General features: G+C 40.9%; 1 protein-coding gene across 2 annotated transcripts in view; it reads left to right on the top strand.

Moving 5' to 3' along the window:
• The window catches only part of LOC106611370 (neurexin-3a), a 914,099-nt gene that overhangs the window by 776,748 nt on the left and 113,570 nt on the right, over window positions 1-23,781 (top strand). For both annotated transcript variants that reach the window (XM_045723685.2, XM_082955793.1), the window contains one exon: window positions 17,829-18,000. In XM_045723685.2, the coding sequence (XP_045579641.2) occupies window positions 17,829-18,000 (172 nt within the window). The remainder of the gene's footprint in view (window positions 1-17,828; window positions 18,001-23,781) is intronic.

The following is a 23,781-nucleotide window of genomic DNA, read 5'->3' as shown; positions in this document are numbered from 1 at the left end:
GTCGAGTCTTATAGGAAAGGGTCAGAATACTTATGTAAATAAGGTATTTCTGTTTTTTATTTTTATCCATTTGTTTAAATTTCAGAAAAACTATTTTCGCTTTGTAAATATGGGGTATTATGGGTGTAGATTGCTGAGGATTTGGATGTGGAAATAGTCAAGGGGTTTGAATACTTTCCGAAGGCACTGTAGACACACTATATACACACTCACTCACTCACTCACTCACTCACTCACCCACTCACTCACTCACTCACTCACCCACACACTCACCCACTCACTCACTCACTCACTCACTCACTCACTCACTCACTCACTCACTCACTCACTCACTCACTCACTCACTCACTCACTCACTCACTCACTCACTCACTCACTCACTCACTCACTCACTCACACTACACTGACACTCTCACACAAAACTCACACACATCCCCATACACTACAAGCATAACACACATGCTCATTCCGACACAACATACACACACACACACACACACTTTCACACTCATCAAATTTTGCTATTACTCTTATTTTTTTGGTCTTATTATTATCTATCCTGATTCCTAGTGACTTTACCCTGCATTTATCTACCTCAGATACATTGATCTGGTTCTGGTACTCCTTGCATTTATCTACCTCAGAGACCTTTATCTGGTTCTGGTACTCCTTGCATTTATCTACCTCAGAGACCTTTATCTGGTTCTGGTACTCCTTGCATTTATCTACCTCAGAGACCTTTATCTGGTTCTGGTACTCCTTGCATTTATCTACCTCAGAGACCTTTATCTGGTTCTGGTACTCCTTGCATTTATCTACCTCAGATACCTTGATCTGTTCTGGACCTCCTTGCATTTAGCTCCATTGTGCATTCTATTCCACTTGTGCTACTATTTTTTTTATTTATTATAATGTTTGTTCTCTGCATCGTTGGTATGGGCTCGTGAGTAAAGATTTCATGGTAAGGTCTACACCCATTGTATTCGGTGCGTGTGACAAATAACATTTGATTTGATTTGGATTTTGTTCAATTCAACCATCACATCTTTGTCATCTAGTGAATTACTTCAAATGTTTGCCACCACCAATGGTGACTAGTGTGCCGTCCTTGCACACTAGTCAGTCCTTACGATAGAACTCAGCCAGCCCTTCCGATAGAATGACAGCTTTGCACACTCCTCGCATTCTCTCAACCAGCTTCACCTGGAATGCTTTTCCAACAGTCTTGAAGGAGCTCACACATATGCTGAGCACTTGTTGGATGCTTTTCCTTCACTCTGCGGTCCAACTCATCACAATTGGGTTGAGGTCGGGTGATTGTGGAGGCCAGGTAAACTGATGCAGCACTCCATCACTCTCCTTCTTGATCAAATAGCCCTTACACAGCCTGCAGGTGTGTTAGGTCATTGTCCTGTTGAAAAACAAATGATAATCCCACTAAGCACAAACCAGATGGGATGGCGTATCGCTGCAGAATGCTGTGGTAGCCATGCAGGTTAAGTGCACCTTGAATTCTAAATAAATCACAGACAGTGTCACCAGCAAAGCACCCCCACACCATCACAGCTCTTCCTCCATGCTTCATGGTGGAAACCACACATGCGGAGATCATCCGTTCACCTACTCTGCGTCTCACAAAGACACAGCGGTTGGAACCAAAAATCTTACATTTGGACTCATCAGACCAAAAGACAGATTTCCACAGGTCTAATGCCCATTGATCGTGTTTCTTGGCCCAAGCAAGTATCTTCATCTTATTGGTTTCCTTTAGTAGTGGTTTCTTTGAAGCAATTTGACCATGAATGCCTGATTCACGCCGTCTCTTCTGAACAGTTGATGTTGAGATGTGTGTATTACTTGAACTCTGTGAAGCAATTATTTGGGCTGCAATTTCTGACGCTGGTAACTCTAATGAACTCTGCAGCAGAGGTAACTCTTGAGTTTTCCTTTCCTGTGGTGGTCCTCTTGAGAGCCAGTTTCATCACAGTGCTTGCTGTTTATTGCGACTGCACTTGAAGAAACTTTCAACGTTCTTGAAAACTTCCAGATGTCTTAAAGTAATGATGGACTGTAATTTCTCTTTGCTTATTTGAGCTGTTCTTGCCATAATATGATCTTGGTCTTTTTACAAATAGGGCGATGTTCTGTTTCCCACCACTACCTTGTCACAACACAACTGATTGGTTCAAACTTATTAAGAAGGAAATACATTCCACAAATTAACTTTTAACAAGGCACACCTGTTAATTAAAATGTATTCCAGGTGACTACCTCATGAAGCTGGTTGAGAGAATACCAAGATTGTGCAAAGCTATCATCAAGGCAAAGGTTGGCTGCTTTAAAGGATCTAAAATATAAAAAATATTTTGATTTCTTTAACATCTTTTTTGGTTACTACATGATTCCATATGTGTTATTTCATAGTTTGATGTCCTCACTATTTTTCTACAATGTAGAAAAAACCCTTGAATGAATAGGTGTGTCCAAACTTTTGACTGGTACTGTTTGTATCAAGGTGGCATCTAAATTGTTTGAAATAAAATCATGTGAGAATCTTTTTGGCCATATTAGCTAACTGTGATATAGCTGCCCAGTAAAAAGCACCAGATGCTGATTTGCTTTTCATACACCCACTCCTTCAACACACCCACTCGTCCACACTCCGGTCGCCATATTAGGATGCAGCTATCCACCTGTTTTTGTTGGTTAGTTACCACGTTCTTACCTTTCCAGTGTTGAATACACATTCCCACTCATAAAATACAGCATATTTTTCATGATTTTGGTAAAGTAAGCCAGTGGTCAACATTTCAGATCTATCAACATTATATCAACATTTTTTCAACATTTAAGAATGTTTTATTTTGGTTGTTTGGATGTCCATTGATTGCGATAACCCAACATTAGAAATTCAACTATTCACATCTGTCTTTAACGCAAACTGGAAGCTTATATCTGTGAGGGGGTACTTTAAAGTTTTACAGGGCCCTAAACTCTTCTATCATTTTGACAAAGTGTAAAAAAGGTGTGTTTGTACAGTTGAAGTCGGAAGTTTACATATACTTAGGTTGGAGTCATTAAAAGTCATTTTTCAACCACTCCACACATTTCTTGTTAACAAACTATAGTTTTGGTAAGTTGGTTAGGATATCTACTTTGTGCATGACACAAGTAATTTTTCTAACAATTGTTTACAGACAGATTATTTCACTTATAATTCACTGTATCACAATTCCAGTGGGCCAGAAGTTTACATACACTAAATTGACTGTGCCTTTAAACAGCTTGTAAAATTCCTGAAAATTATGTCATGGCTTTAGAAGCTTCTGAAAGGCTAATTGACATAATTTGAGTCAATTGGAGGTGTACCTGTGGATGTATTTCAAGGCCTACCTTCAAAATCAGTGCCTCTTGCTTGACATCATGGGAAAATCAAAAGAAGTCAGCCAAGACCTGAAAATTGTAGACCTCGACAAGTCTGGTTCATCCTTGGGAGCAATTTCCAAACGCCTGAAGGTACCACATTCATCTGTACAAACAATAGTACGGAAGTATAAACACCATGGGACCACGCAGCCGTCATACCGCTCAGGAAGGAGACGCGTTCTGTCTCCTAGAGATGAATGTACTTTGGTGCAAAAAGTGCAAAACAATCCCAGAACAACAGCAAACGACCTTGTAAAGATGCTTGAGGAAACACGTACAAAGTATCAATATCAACAGTAAAACGAGTCCTATATCGACATAACCTGAAAGGCCGCTCAGCAAGGAAGAAGCCACTGCTCTAAAACCACCATAAAAAAGCCAGAATATGGTTTGCAACTGCACATGGGGACAAAAATTTTACTTTTTGGAGAAATTTCCTCTGGTCTGATGAAACAAAAATAGAACTGTTTGGACATAATGACCATTGTTATGTTTGGAGGAAAAAGTGGGAGGCTTGCAATCCGAAGAACACCATCCAATCGTGAAGCATGGGGGTGGCAGCATCATGTTGTGGGGGTGCTTTGCTGCAGGAGGGACTGGGGCACTTTACAAAATAGATGGCATCATGAGGACAGAAAATTATGTGGATATATTGAAGCAATATCTCAAGACATCAGTCAGGAAGTTAAAGGTTGGTCGCAAATGGGTCTTCCATATGGACAATGACCCCAAGCATACTTCCAAAGTTGTGGCAAAATGGCTTAAGGACAACAAAGTCAAGGTATTGGAGTGGCCATCACAAAGCCCTGACCTCAATCCCATAGAACAATTGCGGGCAGAACTGGAAAAGCATGTGCAAGAAAGGAACCTACAAACCTGACTCAGTTTCACCAGCTCTGTCAGGAGGAATGGGCCAAAATTCACCCAACTTATTGTGGGAAGCTTGTGGAAGGCTACCAAAAACGTTTAACCCAAGTTAAACAATTTAAAGGCAATGCTACCAAATAGTAATTGAGATTATGTAAACTTCAGACCCACTGGGAATGTGATGAAATAAATAAAAGCTGAAATAAATCATTCCCTCTACTATTATTCTGACATTTCACATTCTTAAAATGAAGTGGTGATCCTAACTGACCTAAGACATGGAATCTTTACTATGATTAAATGTCAGGAATTGTGAAAAACTGAGTTTAAATGTATTTGGCTAAGGTGTATGTAAACTTCCAACTTCAACTGTATGTGTCAATACTGTAATGCAGGTATAGTTGAATGGAGCCCCTGAATTGGCAGTCACTGCAAAAGAGATCAATGGGAACAACACATTATTAAGCACTACTAAATTTCTCTGAAGGCGCCAGGCAGTTTCAAGAAGTGTAGAAGTTTTAACCTCTTAAATCAAAAATAAATATGGCACTATATTCTTCTCAGATCTGTGTTCCATTCAATATTTACCTGGTTATTCAAATGAACCCATTTCAGTATTCACCTGTTGCTGTCTATATTTACCTGGTTATTCAAATGAACCCATTTCAGTATCCAGCGGAAGCTGTAAATTTTTACCTGGATATTCAAATGAACCCATTGCCTTAAGCTGCAGAACAACTTGATCTATTTTCTGATTTCTTTCCACAAATCACAGTGTTGACAGGAAGACAAATTGCAGGGAAGGGAAGAGTGAGTTTGAATGAATGCTACTCTGTATGTGGTGCTAACACAATCATGACTCAAATAGGAGAAAAAACTTGATTAAAATGACAGCTTATTCACACCGCTCCTGAACAAACCTATTGGCAGTTCTACTCCAGGTAGAATAAATACAGTGCTGATAAAGGAACCTAGAATGAGATTTCTTCAGGGATAGTTTTCATCCCCAGTTTGATATAGTTTCCAGCTGTCCACAATGTAAGGAAGAGCTTAGAAATGATTATCTTTGTCAATAGCGATACTTGCATTATAGCTGAATATCAGTTATGATGATGGAGCACATATCCTTGTTCTCAGTTCCTGCCTGTGTGTGTCAGTGACAGTGAGTGCCCTGTCTTGTCCTGTCCTGTCCTGTCTTGTCCTGTCCTGTCCTGTCCTGTCTTGTCCTGTCCAGTCTTGCCCTGTGTAAACCATACTTTATGGTCAGCACTTCAGATTCAATACAAGGTCATTTCGAAAACTCTCCCACCTCTCCATTCAGCTCTCTCACTCTTACTGCTCTCTTCATCACTCCTCTCTCTCTCTCTCTCTCTCCCCCTCTCTCTCTATGGCTCTCTATCTCTCCTTCCGTCTCACCTTTTCTCTCCCTCCATTCCTTTCCTCTCGAGGACTGTCGATCCAGCAAGTTCTCAGCAGATTAAAATGGCCTGGCATCTGTCTGTGTTTGCAGTATACTGCCTGGCTTGGCAAGCACAGTCACAGTGGCAGCAGCAGCAGCAACAGCAACAGCAGACAGTGAATTAAAAGGCTCGTTCTGCCTCATCAACACCTTTGATATCTCCATAAGCCACAGCCACGGGAGCTCCTGAGTGTTAGTATGTGAATGTCTATTCTTCATCTCCCATTGATGCCAGTTTGGAGACGTTTAGTAGAGGATAGCATATGGTTTATTGCCTCTCTCTGTGAGAGTGTTGAGGGAGTTAGTGCTGGTTCATTCCCTCTCTCTGTGAGAGTGTTGAGGGAGTTAGTGCTGGTTCATTCCCTCTCTCTGTGAGAGTGTTGATGAAGTTACTGCTGGTTCATTCCCCCTCTCTGTGAGAGTGTTGAGGGAGTTACTGCTGGTTCATTCCCCCTCTCTGTGAGAGTGTTGAGGGAGTTACTGCTGGTTCATTTCCCCTCTCTGTGAGAGTGTTGAGGGAGTTAGTGCTGGTTCATTCCCCCTCTCTGTGAGAGTGTTGAGGGAGTTACTGCTGGTTCATTCCCCCTCTCTGTGAGAGTGTTGAGGGAGTTAGTGCTGGTTCATTCCCCCTCTCTGTGAGAGTGTTGAGGGAGTTACTGCTTGTTCATTCCCCCTCTCTGTGAGAGTGTTGAGGGAGTTACTGCTGGTTCATTCCCCCTCTCTGTGAGAGTGTTGAGGGAGTTACTGCTGGTTCATTCCCCCTCTCTGTGAGAGTGTTGAGGGAGTTACTGCTGGTTCATTTCCCCTCTCTGTGAGAGTGTTGAGGGAGTTAGTGCTGGTTCATTCCCCCTCTCTGTGAGAGTGTTGAGGGAGTTACTGCTGGTTCATTCCCCCTCTCTGTGAGAGTGTTGAGGGAGTTAGTGCTGGTTCATTCCCCCTCTCTGTGAGAGTGTTGAGGGAGTTACTGCTTGTTCATTCCCCCTCTCTGTGAGAGTGTTAAGGGAGTTACTGCTGATTGTCAAAGTCATGAGCTTGAAAGTTGTTTTGCGACGATGCAGTGTTGAGTCGGCTGATGTGGAATGCGTGAAGTTGTCTTTAAGTATTAATTTAGTGAGTATGATTCTGTGCTTTATCTCTCCCTCTTGTCCTGTCTCTTTTTCTTTCTCTTTTTCTCTCTCTTTCTCTTCTCTCTTGCTCTCTCGCTTTCTCTTTCTCATTCTCTCTCTCTCTTTCTCATTTTCTCTCCTTCTCCTTCTCTCTCACTTTCTAATTATCTCTCTTTATCATGCTCTCTCTCTTTCTCATTCTCTCTTTCTCTCTCTCTTTCTCTCTCTTTCTCTCTTTTTCTCTCTCTTTCTTCGTCTCTCTCTTTCCCCTTCTCTTATTCTATCTTATTCTAATGATACAGTTAGCTGACCTTCTCCTGACTAGTAACCTTTTCTCAGATTCCAGTTAATGTTCAGACCCATCCATTTTGTTTTCTCTCCCAATGAGGTCTCAGGGCAATTCGCATTACTTTGCACGTACATCTGTGGTACTCCATTTAGTATTATATGTTACGTTAAGTTAGGTTACAATATAAATGGAATAGTGGTCGATATTTTACCAACTGCCTCAGACCACTCCTAGAAAAGCTCAGTGCATTGTTAGATGTGTTTTTTCCCTACCGGATCTCCACTAAAACTAGCATCAAGATGTTAATCTGTCTCTCTGTGACCTCCGACATCTTTAAAACGAAGGATAAAAAGATGCTTCAAATTAAAACCGAGGTGACTGCATTTAAAGATAAATACAGTAGGCCTGCAGGTAGCTGACTAAACTCCATTGTAAATCGTGGAGAAAAGTTTAGTCGGCTAGCATACATACAGTGCCTTCAGAAAGTATTCACAGCTTTATTCTAAAATGGATGAGATAAAAAAAACAAATCCTCAGCAATCTACATACGATACCCCATAATGTCAAAGCAAACAAAAACAGGTTTTTGGACATTTTTCCAGATGTAAAAAAAAGAAGAAAAAAAAAAGGAAATTCCTAATTTACAGAGTTACAAAGAAAAAGCCATATCTCAGACTGGCCAATAAAAATTAAATATTAAGATGGGCAAAAGAACACAGACACTGGACAGAGGAACTCCTGGAAAGCTAGCATCCCGGAGTTGCTTCTTCACTGTTGAAGTTGAGACTGGTGTTTTGCGGGTACTATTTAATGAAGCTGCCAGTTGTGGACTTGTGAGGCATCTGTTTCTCAAACTAGACACTCTAATGTACTTGTCCTCTTGCTCAGTTGTGCACTGGGGCCTCAACTCTTCTTTAAATTTATAGCCAGTTTGCACTGTTCTGTGAAGGAAGTAGTACACAACGTTGTACGAGATCATCAGTTTATTGGCAATTTCTCGCATGGAATAACCTTCATTCACAGATTCTCTGAAGAAAACAAATTAAATGAGCCACAGGCTGCCCTATTCAAACACATGTAACCTTTATTTAACTAGGCAAGTCAGTTAAGAACAAATTCTTATTTACAATGACGGCCTACACTGGCCAAACCCGGGGACGGTCGGTTTGGCCAATCACGGTCGGTTGTGATACAGCCTGGATTCGAACAAGGGTTCTGTAGTGATGCCTCTAGCACTGAGATGCATTACCATAGACCGCTGCGCCACTCGGAACCCCCCGCCCGCCAACCCTTCTTTTATGCTGCTGCAACTCCCAGTTTATAATTTATGCATAGTCACTTTAACTAATCTCATATTACCTCAAATAGCCCGACTAACCTGTGCCCCCGCACATTGACTCTGTACTGGTACCACCTGTATATAGCCTCGCTGATGTTATTATTATTATTTTGTAATTCTTTACTTATCTATTGTTTACCTAATACCTAGACTAAACCTCTAATACCTCAATTAAACCTCTAATACCTAGATTAAACCCCTAATACCTAGATGAAATCTCTAATACCTAGATTAAACCTCTAATACCTAGATTAAACCCCTAATACCTAGATTAAACCCCTACTACCTAGATTAAACCCCTAATACCTAGACTAAACCTCTAATACCTAGATTAAACCCCTAATACCTAGATTAAACCCCTGATACCTAGACTAAACCTCTAATACCTAGATTAAACATCTAATACCTAGATTAAACCTCTAATACCTAGATTAAACCCCTAATACCTAGGTTAATCGCCTAATACCTAGATTACACCTCTAATACCTAGATAAACCTCTAATACCTATATTAAACGCCTCATACCTAGATTAAACGCCTAATACCTAGATTAAATGCCTAATACCTAGATTAAACCTCTAATACCTAGATTAAACACCTAATACCTAGATTAAACCTCTAATACCTAGACTAAACCTCTAATACCTAGATTAAACCCCTAATACCTAGATTAAATGCCTAATACCCAGAGTAAACCCCTAATACCTAGATTAAACCTCTAATACCTAGTTTAAACCCCTAATACCTAGTTTAAACCCGTAATTGTGGCTCCCACTCGTGCATCCAACATGCATAATGCATGAACACCTAAATAGGTACATACTGTTGAGGTGAGTTAAATGCTCTTTTTTGGTCCTTCTGATTTTGTTAATAATAAGGCTCCTTTTTGGTGGAAATTATTCTGTCACCACTGGGCTAGAGCTTGAACCTGAAAATACCTCTCTCTGTCTGAACACCAAACTACTAACCTTACATGTCTGAATTTTATAGCATTAGTTAATAAATTACCTTTTGGCTTTCATATTTTGTTGATAATTGTTCAAAATTCTTGTCAATTGTGTATTTTAAAGCAAATAATAAATCAAGCCATTAGAGACAATTGCTAGTGTGAATGTTTCTTGCTAAGACATCCACAATGGGTCTGTTTTACACTAAACTGTTATTACCTGTTATGGCAGTTAGCAATGCCATGTCTTGTATAAAACGTCAGTTGAGACACCACTTTGTTCTTGTACACTGTGTCACGTGTGTGTTGAAAAGATCATTAACACGGTGGTCTTGGGTCAGAGTAACGGCCATTACGAACTAATGTAATCTAATTTCCTTATACCCAACGCAAGATGTTGACTCACCCTTAATTACTGTGAAAAGTATGTTTTCATAATCACACTACGGTATAATCAACTTCCTTATTGTAATGTGGCCAAACTTTACAAAAACGTTTCCGCTCTTTGCCGGAAGATTGTTTGTGCTGCTATTGAAGAACGAACTGTCTGTTTTTATTGTTCATTGACTTCTAGCTAACCCCAGCCTTTCATTGATGAAACACTTGTCATCTCTGCTTTATTTTCCCTCTCAGCTCCCATCTCTACAGACAAACCTCCCATTATGTTATCAGCAGTTTACACGCCATTCTCTCACAGAGCGCCTTGTTCATTTCTTAAACACTTATCAATTTGTGCAGGTGATACCATGGAATCACCCTGCCATCCCTGTGTGTTCAGCGCTCCAGCACACTGCCACGCTCCAAGGGATATGGATCACTATTATGCGCCTGTCTTTATCTTGCCGCAGAGTCAGGCGCGTTAAATGGCAGCTCCATTAGGAGAATATCTCAAAGGGGCCATGGTGATGGAGTGTTGCCTTTGGTTTCATTCACTGTTCTAAAGGAGTCCCCCGATGCTCCTTGAAGCCTGCCCATATTTCACGGCTAATTATGTTGTTTATTTTTACATTTGTTAAGGATATTCACAGTGAACAATTCAATGAGGAGGCGTTTTAATAAGCTTATCATTACATATCATCACTATCATCACAAGATATTTGACTGCTTTGGAAACAACACATTTTCAACAGATTTTGGGAATAAACTATTTTGGAGATTTGAAGCTTCCATGACTTTATAGATTAAACATTTGCTTGCGGGTGTAAACATGTGGGTGGTATTTAAACCATGCTCTTTGATGTTACCAACATGTTGAAACCAGCGAGAGGAAAGCCTATGATCAAAAAGTAAAAATACACTGACTCGCTTTCGATTCCAATTTCATTAAGAGCGGGGAAAAAGATCTGACTAAATGTATTTTTCTGTTTCCACCCGTTTTCATCATGTGAGTTATCTAAGAACTCCGTATGTTCCCCTCAGTTTAAATACATGAACAGGATGTTACACAGAAATACATCCAGTTCGAAGGTACATTTGCATTTAAAATTCAGACCCCTTACAAAACCTGTATCTTCAAAAAGATAGCAAACAAAAGTTAGAACATTTGCATTATTTCAAGTAAGTTATTATATAGAATTATTCCTTAATTAATCTCAATCCCACAGTTATTACTGACCAAATGACTGTAGGTAACGCTGTACAGTATCTTCTACTTCCTGTCCGATGTCTTCTAAACGAACTTGAGAGCCCTGGCCTAGATTCTGCCCAGGCCTTGCTCTGATCAGTGGTGATGAATGCACAACACATCTCCCTCGATACTATTTATCATCTGGCCATAGACTCTGATCTGTATACAGATGAGGAGGTGATTCCAGCTATGATTAACTACAGAGGAAGTATGAAGGAAGTAACAACAGGTTGAGAGAAGAGAAAATAGAGGAAGGGGTTTATTATTTATCCTGTTGCTTAGTCACTTTACCCTTACTTGTATGTACATACCTACCTCAATCATCTTATTATTATCTATCCTGTTGCTTAGTCACTTTACCCTTACCTGTATGTACATACCTACATCAATCACCTTATTATTATCTATCCTGTTGCTTAGACACTTTACCCTTACCTGTATGTACATACCTACCTCAATCACCTTATTATTATCTATCCTGTTGCTTAGTCACTTTACCCTTACCTGTATGTACATACCTACCTCAATTACCTCGGTATCCCTGTACATTGACTCAGTACTGGTACTCCCTGTATTTAGCCATGTTATTACCTCGTACACCTGCACATCGACTATGTACTGGTACTCCCTGTATATAGCCATTTTATTACCTGGTACTCCCTGTATATAGCCATGTTATTACCTGGTACCCCTGCACATCAACACGGTACTGGTACTCCCTGTATATAGCCATGTTATTACCTCGTATCCCTGCACATTGACTCTACTGCTACCCGTGTGCATAACCTTGTTATTATCCGGTACTCCCTGTATCTAGCCTTGTTAATATCTTGCACTCCCTGTATATAGCCATGTTATTACCTGGTACTCCCTGTATATAGCCCTGTTATTACCTGGTACTCCCTGTATATAGCCCTGTTATTACCTGGTAGTCCCGGTATATAGCCATGTTATTACCTGGTAGTCCCTGTATATAGCCATGTTATTACCTGGTATGCCCTGTATATAGCCATGTTATTACCTGGTACTCCCTGTAAATAGCCGTATTACTTGGTATGGTCTGTATTTAGCTATGTAATTACTTGGTACTCCCTGTATTTAGCCATGTTATTACCTGGTGCTCCCTGTATATAGCCATGTTATTACCTGGTACTCCCTGTATATAGCCATGTTATTACCTGGTACTCCCTCTATATAGCCATGTTATTACCTGGTACTCTCTGTATATAGCCATGTTATTACCTGGAACTCCCTGTATATAGCCATGTTATTACCTGGTACTCCCTGTATATAGCCATATTATTACCTGGTACTCCCGGTATATAGCCATGTTATTACCTGGTACTCCCTGTATATAGCCATGTTTTTACCTGGTACTCCCTGTATATAGCCATGTTATTACCTGGTACTCTCTGTATATAGCCATGTTATTACCTGGTACTCACTCAATATAGCCATGTTATTACCTGGTACTCCCTGTATATAGCCCTGTTATTACCCGGTACTCCCTGTATATAGCCTTGTTAATACCTGGCACGTCCTGTATATAACCATGTTATTACCTGGTACTCCCTCTATATAGCCATGCTATTACCTGGTACTCCCTGTATATAGCCATGTTATTACCTGGTACTCCCTCTATATAGCCATGCTATTACCTGGTACTCCCTGTATATAGCCATGTTATTACCTGGTACTCCCTGTATATAGCCATGTTATTACCTGGTACTCCCTGTATATAGCCATGTTATTACTTGGTACTCCCTGTATATAGCCATGTTATTACCTGGTACTCCCTGTATATAGCCACGTTATTACCTGGTACTCCCTGTATATAGCCACGTTATTACCTGGTACTCCCTCTATATAGCCACGTTATTACCTGGTACTCCCTGTATATAGCCATGTTATTACCTGGTACTCCCTGTATATAGCCATGTTATTACCTGGTACTCCCTGTATATAGCCACGTTATTACCTGGTACTCCCTGTATATAGCCACGTTATTACCTGGTACTCCCTGTATATAGCCATGTTATTACCTGGTACTCCCTGTATATAGCCATGTTATTACCTGGTACTCCCTGTATATAGCCATGTTATTACCTGGTACTGCCTGTATATTGCCACGTTATTACCTGGTACTCCCTGTATATAGCCACGTTATTACCTGGTACTCCCTGTATATAGCCATGTTATTACCTGGTACTCCCTGTATATAGCCATGTTATTACCTGGTACTCCCTGTATATAGCCACGTTATTACCTGGTACTCCCTGTATATAGCCATGTTATTACCTATATATAGTGTGGTGGCTAATTTCTGCATTACCAAATGAGGAGAGTTACAAACACACCAGTCCGAGTTAACTACATCTTTAATAATTAAGATACTTTTGCAAAAGCACTTGATCTTCAATAATGCACTCTCTCGAATGAACCAGGAAGGTTCCAACAAAATGGCTACTGAGATATTTTATACCCAAATATCCACCCCCTTTTGACATGACAAACCACAGATAGTTAGGAACGGTTCACAAAGAAAGACTGTTTACTTTAGAGAGGAGTATCTAGATAGCATTCACTATAAATTATCGTTCAGTTTGATCCCTAATGACGAGGTTCTAATCTCATCCCTGGTACTTCATAGAACAAAAACACCATTTCATCCAATGGCATATATCAATTGTCAACTCTAGATACTCCCATCTCAAGCAAACCCCCTCTTGACCCCACTCCTGGACAGGCTCACTGGGGGGAGTGACCTGCGCACAGACATTATGGAGACAAATAATTGGTTCCCCATTAATCACGTGGTTTAAGAATAGGTAAAGACACATTCACATGAAGACAAGTCTGACCTCTCCCCTCTCTGGGCCCCAAGTGACTGAGCCCCAGCTAAGGGAAAAGTGCAACTGAAAGACACCAGAGTCCAAAGGACACTTTCTAATGACAAGTATCTCACATAAGCATATTATACTAATAAAACATCTTAATTATCTATGTTACCCAACTGATTCTGATTCATCCACCACATTAGCCATGTTGTTACCTGGTACTCCCTGTATATAGCCAGGGTATAACCTGGTACTCCCTGTATATAACCATGTTATTACCTGGTACTCCCTGTATATAGCCATGTTATTACCCGGTGCTTCCTGTATATAACCATGTTAATACCTGGTACTCCCTGTATATAGCCATGTTATTACCTGGTACACCCTGTATATAGCCATGTTATTACCTGGTACTCCCTGTATATAGCCATGTTATTACCTGGTACTCCCTGTATATAGCCATGTTATTACCTGGTACTCCCTGTATATAACCATGTTATTACCTGGTACTCCCTGTATATAGCCATGTTATTAACTGGTGCTTCCTGTATATAGCCATGTTATTACCTGGTACTCCCTGTATATACCCATGTTATTACCTGGTACTCCCTGTATATAACCATGTTATTACCTTGTACTCCCTGTATATAGCCATGCTATTACCTGGTGCTTCCTGTATATAACCATGTTATTACCAGTGTTGATGATCAGTTACTTGAGAAGGAGACCAAGTCAAGACGCTGGACCGGGTGGATTCAGTTTATAGTAAGGCAGTTTATTATGAGACAAAGATATTTGGCAAAGCGTGCACGGACTCCTTCGTTTAGCTCATAGGGAACTAGCAGAAGAGAGCCCCGAAACATAGTGTGCGTTTAATTTATACAATGAAATAACAGTGTGTTGACGTAGGTTGAGTCTAGTAGGTCCGCTCTCCTGACTGGTCGATGAGTGGAGGGACGGTCCATTCTCCGGGTGGTGTCGACTTCCCATTGGCCCTTGGCAGTGTCCTTTGTCCTCGGAGTCCAACACCCCTAAGTGTGTGTGTGTGTGTGTGTATTTCTGGTAATTCGTGTCTGGGTGGTTGCGATATTCATGGAATGTTGTTTTTTACACCAGTGGTCAGTTCGTGTGGCTAGGGCGCTTTCATGTCTTGACATGTTTGTGTGAGTGCTTAAGTCAGCCATCTGTCTCTGGGTGTGGTCGTGATTGGTATCAGTTGGTTGCTCAATATGTCTCTGGAGTTTTGTTGTGTGCTGTTGTGAAGCATGTTGTGCAAATGCCCTCCTTATATATCATTAGGTAAAACGTTAGATTATCTTTATTACACCAGGTACTCCCTATATATATAGCCATGTTATTACCTGGTACTCCCTGTATATAGCCATGTTATTACCTGGTACTCCCTGTATATAGCCATGTTATTACCTGGTACTCCCTGTATATAGCCATGTTATTACCTGGTACTCCCTGTATATAGCCATGTTATTACCTTGTACTCCCTGTATATAGCCATGCTATTACCTGGTGCTTCCTGTATATAACCATGTTATTACCAGGTACTCCCTATATATAGCCATGTTATTACCTGGTACTCCCTGTATATAGCCATGTTATTACCTGGTACTCCCTGTATATAGCCATGTTATTACCTGGTACTCCCTGTATATAACCATGTTATTACCTGGTACTCCCTGTATATAACCATGTTATTACCTCGTATTCCTGCACATTGTCTCAGTACTGATACTCCCTGTATATAGCCATGTTATTACCTGGTACTCCCTGTATATAACCATGTTATTACCTGGTACTCCCTCTATATAGCCATGTTATTACCTGGTACTCCCTGTATATAGCCATGTTATTACCTGGTACTCCCTGTATATAGCCATGTTATTACCTGGTGCTCCCTGTATATAGCTATGTTATTACTTGGTACTCCCTGTATATAACCATGTTATTACCTGGTACTCCCTGTATATAGCCATGTTATTACCTGGTGCTCCCTGTATATAGCTATGTTATTACTTGGTACTCCCTGTATATAGCCATGTTATTACCTGGTACTCCCTGTATATAGCCATGTTATTACCTGGTACTCCCTGTATTTAGCCATGCTATTACCTGGTACTCCCTGTACATAGCCATGTTATTACCTGGTACTCCCTGTATATAGACATGTTATTACCTGGTACTCCCTATATATATATAACCATGTTATTACCTGGTGCTCCCTGTATATAACCATGTTATTACCTGGTACTCCCTGTACATAGCCATGTTATTACCTGGTACTCCCTGTATATAACCATGTTATTACCTGGTACTCCCTCTATATAGCCATGTTATTACCTGGTACTCCCTGTATATAGCCATGTTATTACCTGGTACTCCCTGTATATAGCCATGTTATTACCTGGTGCTCCCTGTATATAGCTATGTTATTACTTGGTACTCCCTGTATATAACCATGTTATTACCTGGTACTCCCTGTATATAGCCATGTTATTACCTGGTACTCCCTGTATATAGCCTTGTTATTACCTGGTACTCCCTGTATATAGCCATGTTATTACCTGGTACTCCCTGTATATAGCCATGTTATTACCTGGTACTCCCTGTATATAACCATGTTATTACCTGGTACTCCCTGTATATAGCCATGTTATTACCTGGTACTCCCTGTATATAACCATGTTATTACCTGGTACTCCCTGTATATAGCCATGTTATTACCTGGTACTCCCTGTATATAGCCTTGGTATTACCTCGTATCCCTGCACATCGACTCGGTACCTCCATCCGTGTGTGTAGCCAATTTGTTGTTAATCAATGTGTATTTTTTCCATGTATTAATTTTTGTCTATTTTCTATTATTTCTCTATGTTTCTCTCTGCATTGTTGGGAAGGGCCCGTAGGTAAGCGTTTCACTATAAGTTTACACCTGTTGTTTGCAAAGCATGTGACAAATGCAATTTAATTTGATGCTGATTAGCGTTAGTGTGTCATTTTGGAACATTTTGGAATGTTATTATCAGTATCACCAGAATTGCAGATAATTGACTGATTTTGACATGTTGAATGTGGTGTGGATCAGATTATTTCGGATCGGCAAAATGCGAAGGGGATGCCATAGAACTAGTAATACTTCTATATCCAGATGGTGACATTTAGATCTACCCATTAGCCACTACAGAGTCAGGTTGCTTCCTGGTTGGTTGATGATCACAGGTTAGTTTGGAGTGAGGAGGTGGAATTGGTCACCTGCCAGGTGACATCTGTTGTCTTCCAACATGTGACTCTGTGAGCCTTCACTGCTCATTAATCTAGCTTATCTCTGTTTACTCAACACCATTGATTTTTGCAGGTATATATATATATATATATATATATATATATATATATAGTGTATGAGGGTGTGTGTGTGTGTGTGTGTGTGTGTGTGTGTGTGTGCGCATGTGTCTGTGTCTGTATCTGTGTCTGTGTCTCTCTGTGTGTGTCTCTCTGTGTGTGTCTCTCTCTCTGTGTGTGTGTGTGTGTGTGTGTGTGTGTGTGTGTGTGTGTGTGTGTGTGTGTGTGTGTGTGTTATCCAGCAGAAGGGGGCCTTTAAGGTTAATATAATGGATTATTCAAGGACTGAATAATGAACGAAAAGAGCTAGAGAATTAAACCTTGAATTCCTTAGTTTTTCATTGACTCTTCCAGTGACATTCCGCAGACTCTAAGTAATAAAGTTATACACTTTCAGCATTTATTCATTCGATTACCTCGTTTTTAGCAATAAGATCTGAGTATTTTGAACAAAATAATTGATGCACTACGGCAAAAAGTCATTTATCAACAACAACAAAAAGTCGATCACCGGAAAAATTGTTTCCGAATGTTTTTTTTTTTTCAAATCACTAAATGAATGATTCGTTTTTTTCTTCTAGGAACAAGGGAAGATTGGTGTGACGTTTAACATCGGCACAATGGACATCAGCGTGAGAGAGAATAGCACACCAGTGAATGACGGGCTGTACCATGTGGTACGCTTTACCAGAAACGGGGGTAACGCCACACTCCAGGTGGACAACTGGTCTATCAATGAACACTTCCCAGGAGGTAAGGACCACCCCCCCCCCCCCCACACACACCTGCATGGTTTCACCTGTGCTGCGCACCCCCCCCCCACACACACACACACACACACACACACCTGCATGGTTTCACCTGTGCTGTGACCTGCACATGCAATTGTAGGTTTACCTGTGTAGTAAACACACCATACATGCACATGACAAGTTGTAAACTTACCCCAACCTCACTGGACCACACGCTGCTGAGCTCCTTCCCAGAGAGAGACCCTGGAGTACAGCGTCAGCACCAGTACTACTCCTTCTGTTCTCCACTATACTGTTTCTCTTTCAGCTACTTCAAGCTTGTAAATGCTCCATTGTCATTAGACTACAAGCACAGTGACTGTCAAACCTAACCAATACCTTAACCGTTACACCATGAGATCAGGACCTCTTGTCGAAGTCGCTAATTGTTGGGTTAAAGTCGCTACACTATGTTTGCAATTATGGCACAATAAAGGCCTTTCGGCAGCTTAAAGGCCTATTAGGCTGTGTTTACACATGCAGCCCCATTCTGATCTTTTGCCCAGTTATTGAAAAAAACGATCTGATCTAGTTGGTCGAAAGACCAATTAGTGACCAAATATCAAAATGGGGCTGCCTGTGTAAACCCTGCCTAACAGACAGGAAATGTGAATGATCTCCAGCATCTCTTCGAGGAACACCCTGATGGATGCAGTATGTCAGAATGCTTAGTTTTAGTGATACTATACACTCTTAGAAAAGAAGGTGCTATCTAGAACCTAAAATGGGTCTTTGGCTGTCTCCATAGGAGAACCCTTTGAAGAACCCCTTTTTGGTTCCAAGTAGAACCTTTTTCGGTTCCATGTAGAACCCTTCCCTGGAACCAAAATGGGTGCTCCTATGGGGACAGGCGGAGAACCCTTTTGCAACCCTTTTTTCTAAAAGTGTAATATAATTTTTTGTATTGTCTAGTCAACTTAAAAAATGTTTGGTTTTACATATACTTTAATATCATATATATGGTATTGCCTCGTCAACTTTCAGAATGCTTGGTGTTATAGATACTATAATATGATATATATGGTATTGTGTAGCCAACGTTCAGTATCCACTGAGTTACAAGTCATCTTTCACATTTCCAGAAGGTCCTGTGTTAGGCTGTCTTCTCCCTCTTCTCTATCAGCCCTTGTATTAGGCCAGGCTGTGATATAAGGACTTCAGACTTTGCTTTAGGGACCATAAGCAGTTCTTTGGAGTGGAATTCTGATTTAACCCAGCTAAGCTCTCCAGCTGTTTTGTGATTGAATGAAGATGGACATTGAATTGGAATCGACTTCAGGCTCCCTGGGTTTTGCAATGGAGCTATCGCTTCTCAGGACTGTTCGTGATGCCTCAACAGTTGGTTTATTTAGAGGTAGGAAGAGCTGTCAGAGTACTCTTGGTTTTCCCTCCCTCCCTCCCTCCCCCTCCCTCCCTCCCTTCCTTCCTTCCTTCCTTCCTTCCTTCCTTCCTTCCTTCCTTCCTTCCTTCCTTCCTTCCTTCCTTCCTTCCTTCCTTCCTTCCTTCCTTCCTTCCTTCCTTCCTTCCTTCCTTCCTTCCTTCCTTCCTTCCTTCCCTCCCTCCCTCCCTCCCTCCCTCCCTCCCTCCCTCCCTCCCTCCCTGCCTTACTTACTAAAGTTTTGCTCTTATATGAAATGGTTTGACATGTATCAGTATGACTATGACAATAGTGAAATGATCAAGAATGTTTACCAAGACTTGGGCAAATGAGCCTGCGACTACTGGTAGAAATGTATCTTACAGCTCTCCCTGCCAGCACAAGGAAAAATGCTGTAGAATATACCATCAGTATCCCCCTTGGAAACATCTAATTTGGCATGTGATGTCTTCCTGTGTTGAGTACAGTAACAGTGCAGTGTACCTTTTAAAAATACATTTCTCTCTTTCTTCTACATTAGTCAGTGCATACATTTTCATACTTTTTTGTACTGGTCTCCTGTTGGGAATCTAACCCACAACCCTGGCATTGCAGGCGGCATTCTCTCTCTCCCTCTCTCTCTCGTCTCGTCTCTCTCGTCTCCTCTCTCTCTCTCTTCTCTCTCCTCTCTCTCTCTCGCTCTCTCATCCTCTCTCCTCTCTCTCTCTCTCTTCTCCTCTCTCTCTCTCTCCTCTCTCTCTCTCTCTCTCTCTCTCTCTCTCTCTCTCTCTCTCTCTCTCCTCTCTCTCTCTCTCTCCTCTCTCTCTCTCTCTCTCCTCTCTCTCTCTCTCTCTCACTCTCTCTCGCTCTCTCTCTCTCTCTCTCTCTCTCTCTCTCTCTCTCTCTCTCTACACACACACACACAGAGAGAAACACATATGTTTACATTGCAAAAGCAAGTGAAAAAGAAAGTGAAATTAACTTTAAAAAATGAACAGTAAACATTACATTCACAGAAGTTCCAAAATATTAAAGACATTTCAAATGTCATATTATGTCAATATACATGGTTGTAGTGATGTGCAAATAGTTACAGTAGAAAAGGGAAAAATAAATAAACATAAATATGGCTTATATTTAAAATGGTGTTTGTTCTTCACTGGTTGCCTTTTTCTTGTGGTAACATGTCAAAACTCTTGCTGATGTGACTGCACACTGTGATATTTCACCTAATAGATATGTGAGTTTATCGACATTGAATTTGTTTTCAAATTCTTTGTGGATCTGTGTATTCTGAGGGAAAATGTGTCTCTAATATGGTCATACATTTGGCAGAAGGTTAGGAACCTCATTTTGTGGGCAGTGTCCACATAGCCTGTTTTCTCTTGAGAGCCAGGTCTGCCTACGGCGGCCTCTCTCAATAGCAAGGCTATACTCACTGAGTCTGTACATAGTCAAGGCTTTCCTTAATTTTGGGTCAGTCACAGTGGCCAGGTATTCTGCCACTGTGTATTCTCTGTTTAGGGCCAAACAGCATTCCAGTTTGCTTAGTTTTTTGGTCAATTCTTTCCGATGTGTCAAGTAAATATCTTTTTGTTTTCTCATCATTTGGTTGGGTCTAATTGTGTTGCTGTTGCTGTCCTGGGGCTCTGTGGAGTCTGTTTGTGTTTGTGAACAGAGACCCAGGACAAGCATGCTTAGGGGACTCTTCTCTAGGTTAATCTCTCTGTAGGTGATGGCTTTGTTATTGAAGGTTTGGGAATCAATTCCTTTTAGGTGGTTGTAGAATTTAACGGCTCTTTTCTGGATTTTGGTAAATAGCGGGTATCGGACAAATTCTGCTCTGCATGCATTATTTGATGTTTTACGTTCTACACAGAGGATGTTTTTGCAGAATTCTACATGGAGAGTCTCAATTTGGTGTTTGTGCCATTTTGTGAATTCTTGGTTGGTGAGCGGACCCCAGTCCTCACAACCTTAAAGGGCAATGGGTTCTATAACTGACTCAAGTATTTTTAGCCAGATCGTAATTGGGATGTCGAATTATATTTTCCTTTTGATGGCGTAGAACACCCCTCTTTCAGATCGTTCACAGCATTGTGGAAGTTACCTGTGGCGCTGATGTTTAGGCCGAGGTAGGTATAGTTGTTTGTGTGGTCTAGGGCAACGGTGTCTAGATAGAATTTGTATTTGTGGCCCTGGCAACTTGACCTTTTTTGGAACACCATTATTTTTGTCTTACTAAGATTTAATGTTAGGGCCCAGGTCTGACAGAATCTGTGCAGAAGACCTAGGTGCTGCTGTAGGCCCTACTAGGTTGGGGAGAGAAGCACCAGATCAACAGCAAACAGTAGACATTTGACTTCAGATTCTTGTGAGGCCGGTGAGGCCAGGTAGGAGGCCAGGTGCTGCAGACTGTTCTAGTGCCCTTGCCAATTCGTTGATATATATGGTGAAGAGGGTTTGGCTCAAGCTTTATCCATGTCTCACCCCACAGCCCTATGAAAAGAAATGTGTGTGTTTTTTGCCAATTTTAGTTGCACACTTGTTGTTTGTGTACATGGATTTCATACTGTCATATGCTTTTCCTCCAACATCGCTTTCCATCTATTTGTATAGCAGACCCTCATGCCAAATTGAGTCAAAAGCTTTATTGAAATCAACAAAGGAAAAGAAGACTTTGTTTTGGTTTGTTTCTCAATTAGGGTGTGCAGGGTGAATATGTGGTCTGTTATTTGGTAAAAAGCCAATTTGACATTTGCTCAGTACATTTGTTTTCACTAAGGAAATGTATGAGTCTGCTGTTAACTGACAAAAACACATAGAGTTATCTGTCCAAAACAAAAAAAAATGTGGAAAAACCACTTCTCCAATCTTTTTGGCAATACATCTTGGCCATGTTCTGTTATAATCTCCACCCGGCACAGCCAGAAGAGGACTGGCCACCCCTCATAGCCTGGTTCCTCTCTAGGTTTCTTCCTAGGTTCTGGCCTTTCTAGGGAGTTTTTCCTAGCTACCGTGCTTCTACACCTGCATTGCTTGCTGTTTGTGGTTTTAGGCTGGGTTTCTTTACAGCACTTTGAGATATCAGCTGATGTAAGAAGGGCTTTATGAATACATTTTATTTTATTTGATACATTGCCTTGCAAAAGTATTCACCCCCCTTGGCGTTTTTCCTATTTTGTTGCATTACAACCTGCAATTTTAACAGATTTTTGTTTGGATTTCATGTAATGGACATACATAAAAAGTCCAAATTGGTGAAGTGAAATGTAAAAAATAACTTGTTTCAAAAAACTATATAATTATTTGTTTTTTAAACGGAAAAGTGGTGCATGCATATGTATTCACACACTTTGCTACGAAGCCCCTAAATTAGATCTGCTGCAACCAATTACCTTCAGAAGTCACATAATTAGTTAAATAAAGTACACCTGTGTGAAATCTACGTGTCACATGATCTGTCACATGATCTCAGTATATATACACCTGTTCTGAAAGGCCCCAAAGTCTGCAACACCACTAAGCAAGGGGCACCACCAAGCAAGCGGCACCATGAAGACCAAGGAGCTCTCAAAACAGGTTAGCAACAAAGTTGTGGTGAAGTACAAATCAGAGTTGGGTTATAAAAAAATATCTGACATTTTGAACATCCCACGGAACACCATTAAATCCATTATTAAAAATGGAAAGAATATGGCAGCACAACAAACCTGCCAAGAGAGGCCCGCCCACCAAAACTCACGGACCAGGCAAGGAGGACATTAATCAGAGAGGCAACAAGTGACCTAAGATAACCCTGAAGGAGCTGCAAAATGTCAAGGCGGAGATTGTAGTATCTGTCCATAGGACCAGGGCTTTACGGAAGAGTGGCCAGAAAAAAAGCCATTGCTTAAAGCAAAAAAATAAGCAAACACATTTGGTGTTTGCCAAATGGCATGTGGGAGACCCCAAACATATGGAACAAGGTTCTCTGGTCAGATGAGACTAAAATGTAGTTTTTTGGCCATCAAGGAAAACGCTATGTCTGGCACAAAACCAACACCTCTCCTCACCCCGAGAACAACATCCCCACAGTGAAGCATGGTGGTGGCAGCGTCGTGTTGTGGGGATGTTTTTCATCGGCAAGGTCTGGGAAACTGGTCAGATTTGAAGGAATGATGGATGGTGCTAAATACAGGGAAATTCTTGAATTTCAGTCTTCCTGAGATTTGAGACTGGGACGGAAGTTCACCTTCCGGCAGGACAATGACCCTAAGCATACTGCTAAAGAAACACTCGATTATTAAGGGGAAACATTTAAATGTCTTGGAATGGCCTAGTCAAATCCCAGACCTCAATCCAATTGAGAATCTGTGGTATGACTTAAAGATTGCTGTTCACCAG

Source organism: Salmo salar, chromosome 09 (genome assembly GCF_965601325.2).
Source record: "Salmo salar chromosome 09, fSalSal1, whole genome shotgun sequence".
In the NCBI taxonomy this organism is placed as follows: Eukaryota; Metazoa; Chordata; class Actinopteri; order Salmoniformes; family Salmonidae; genus Salmo; species Salmo salar.
This window is presented reverse-complemented; position numbering and strand designations above follow the sequence as displayed.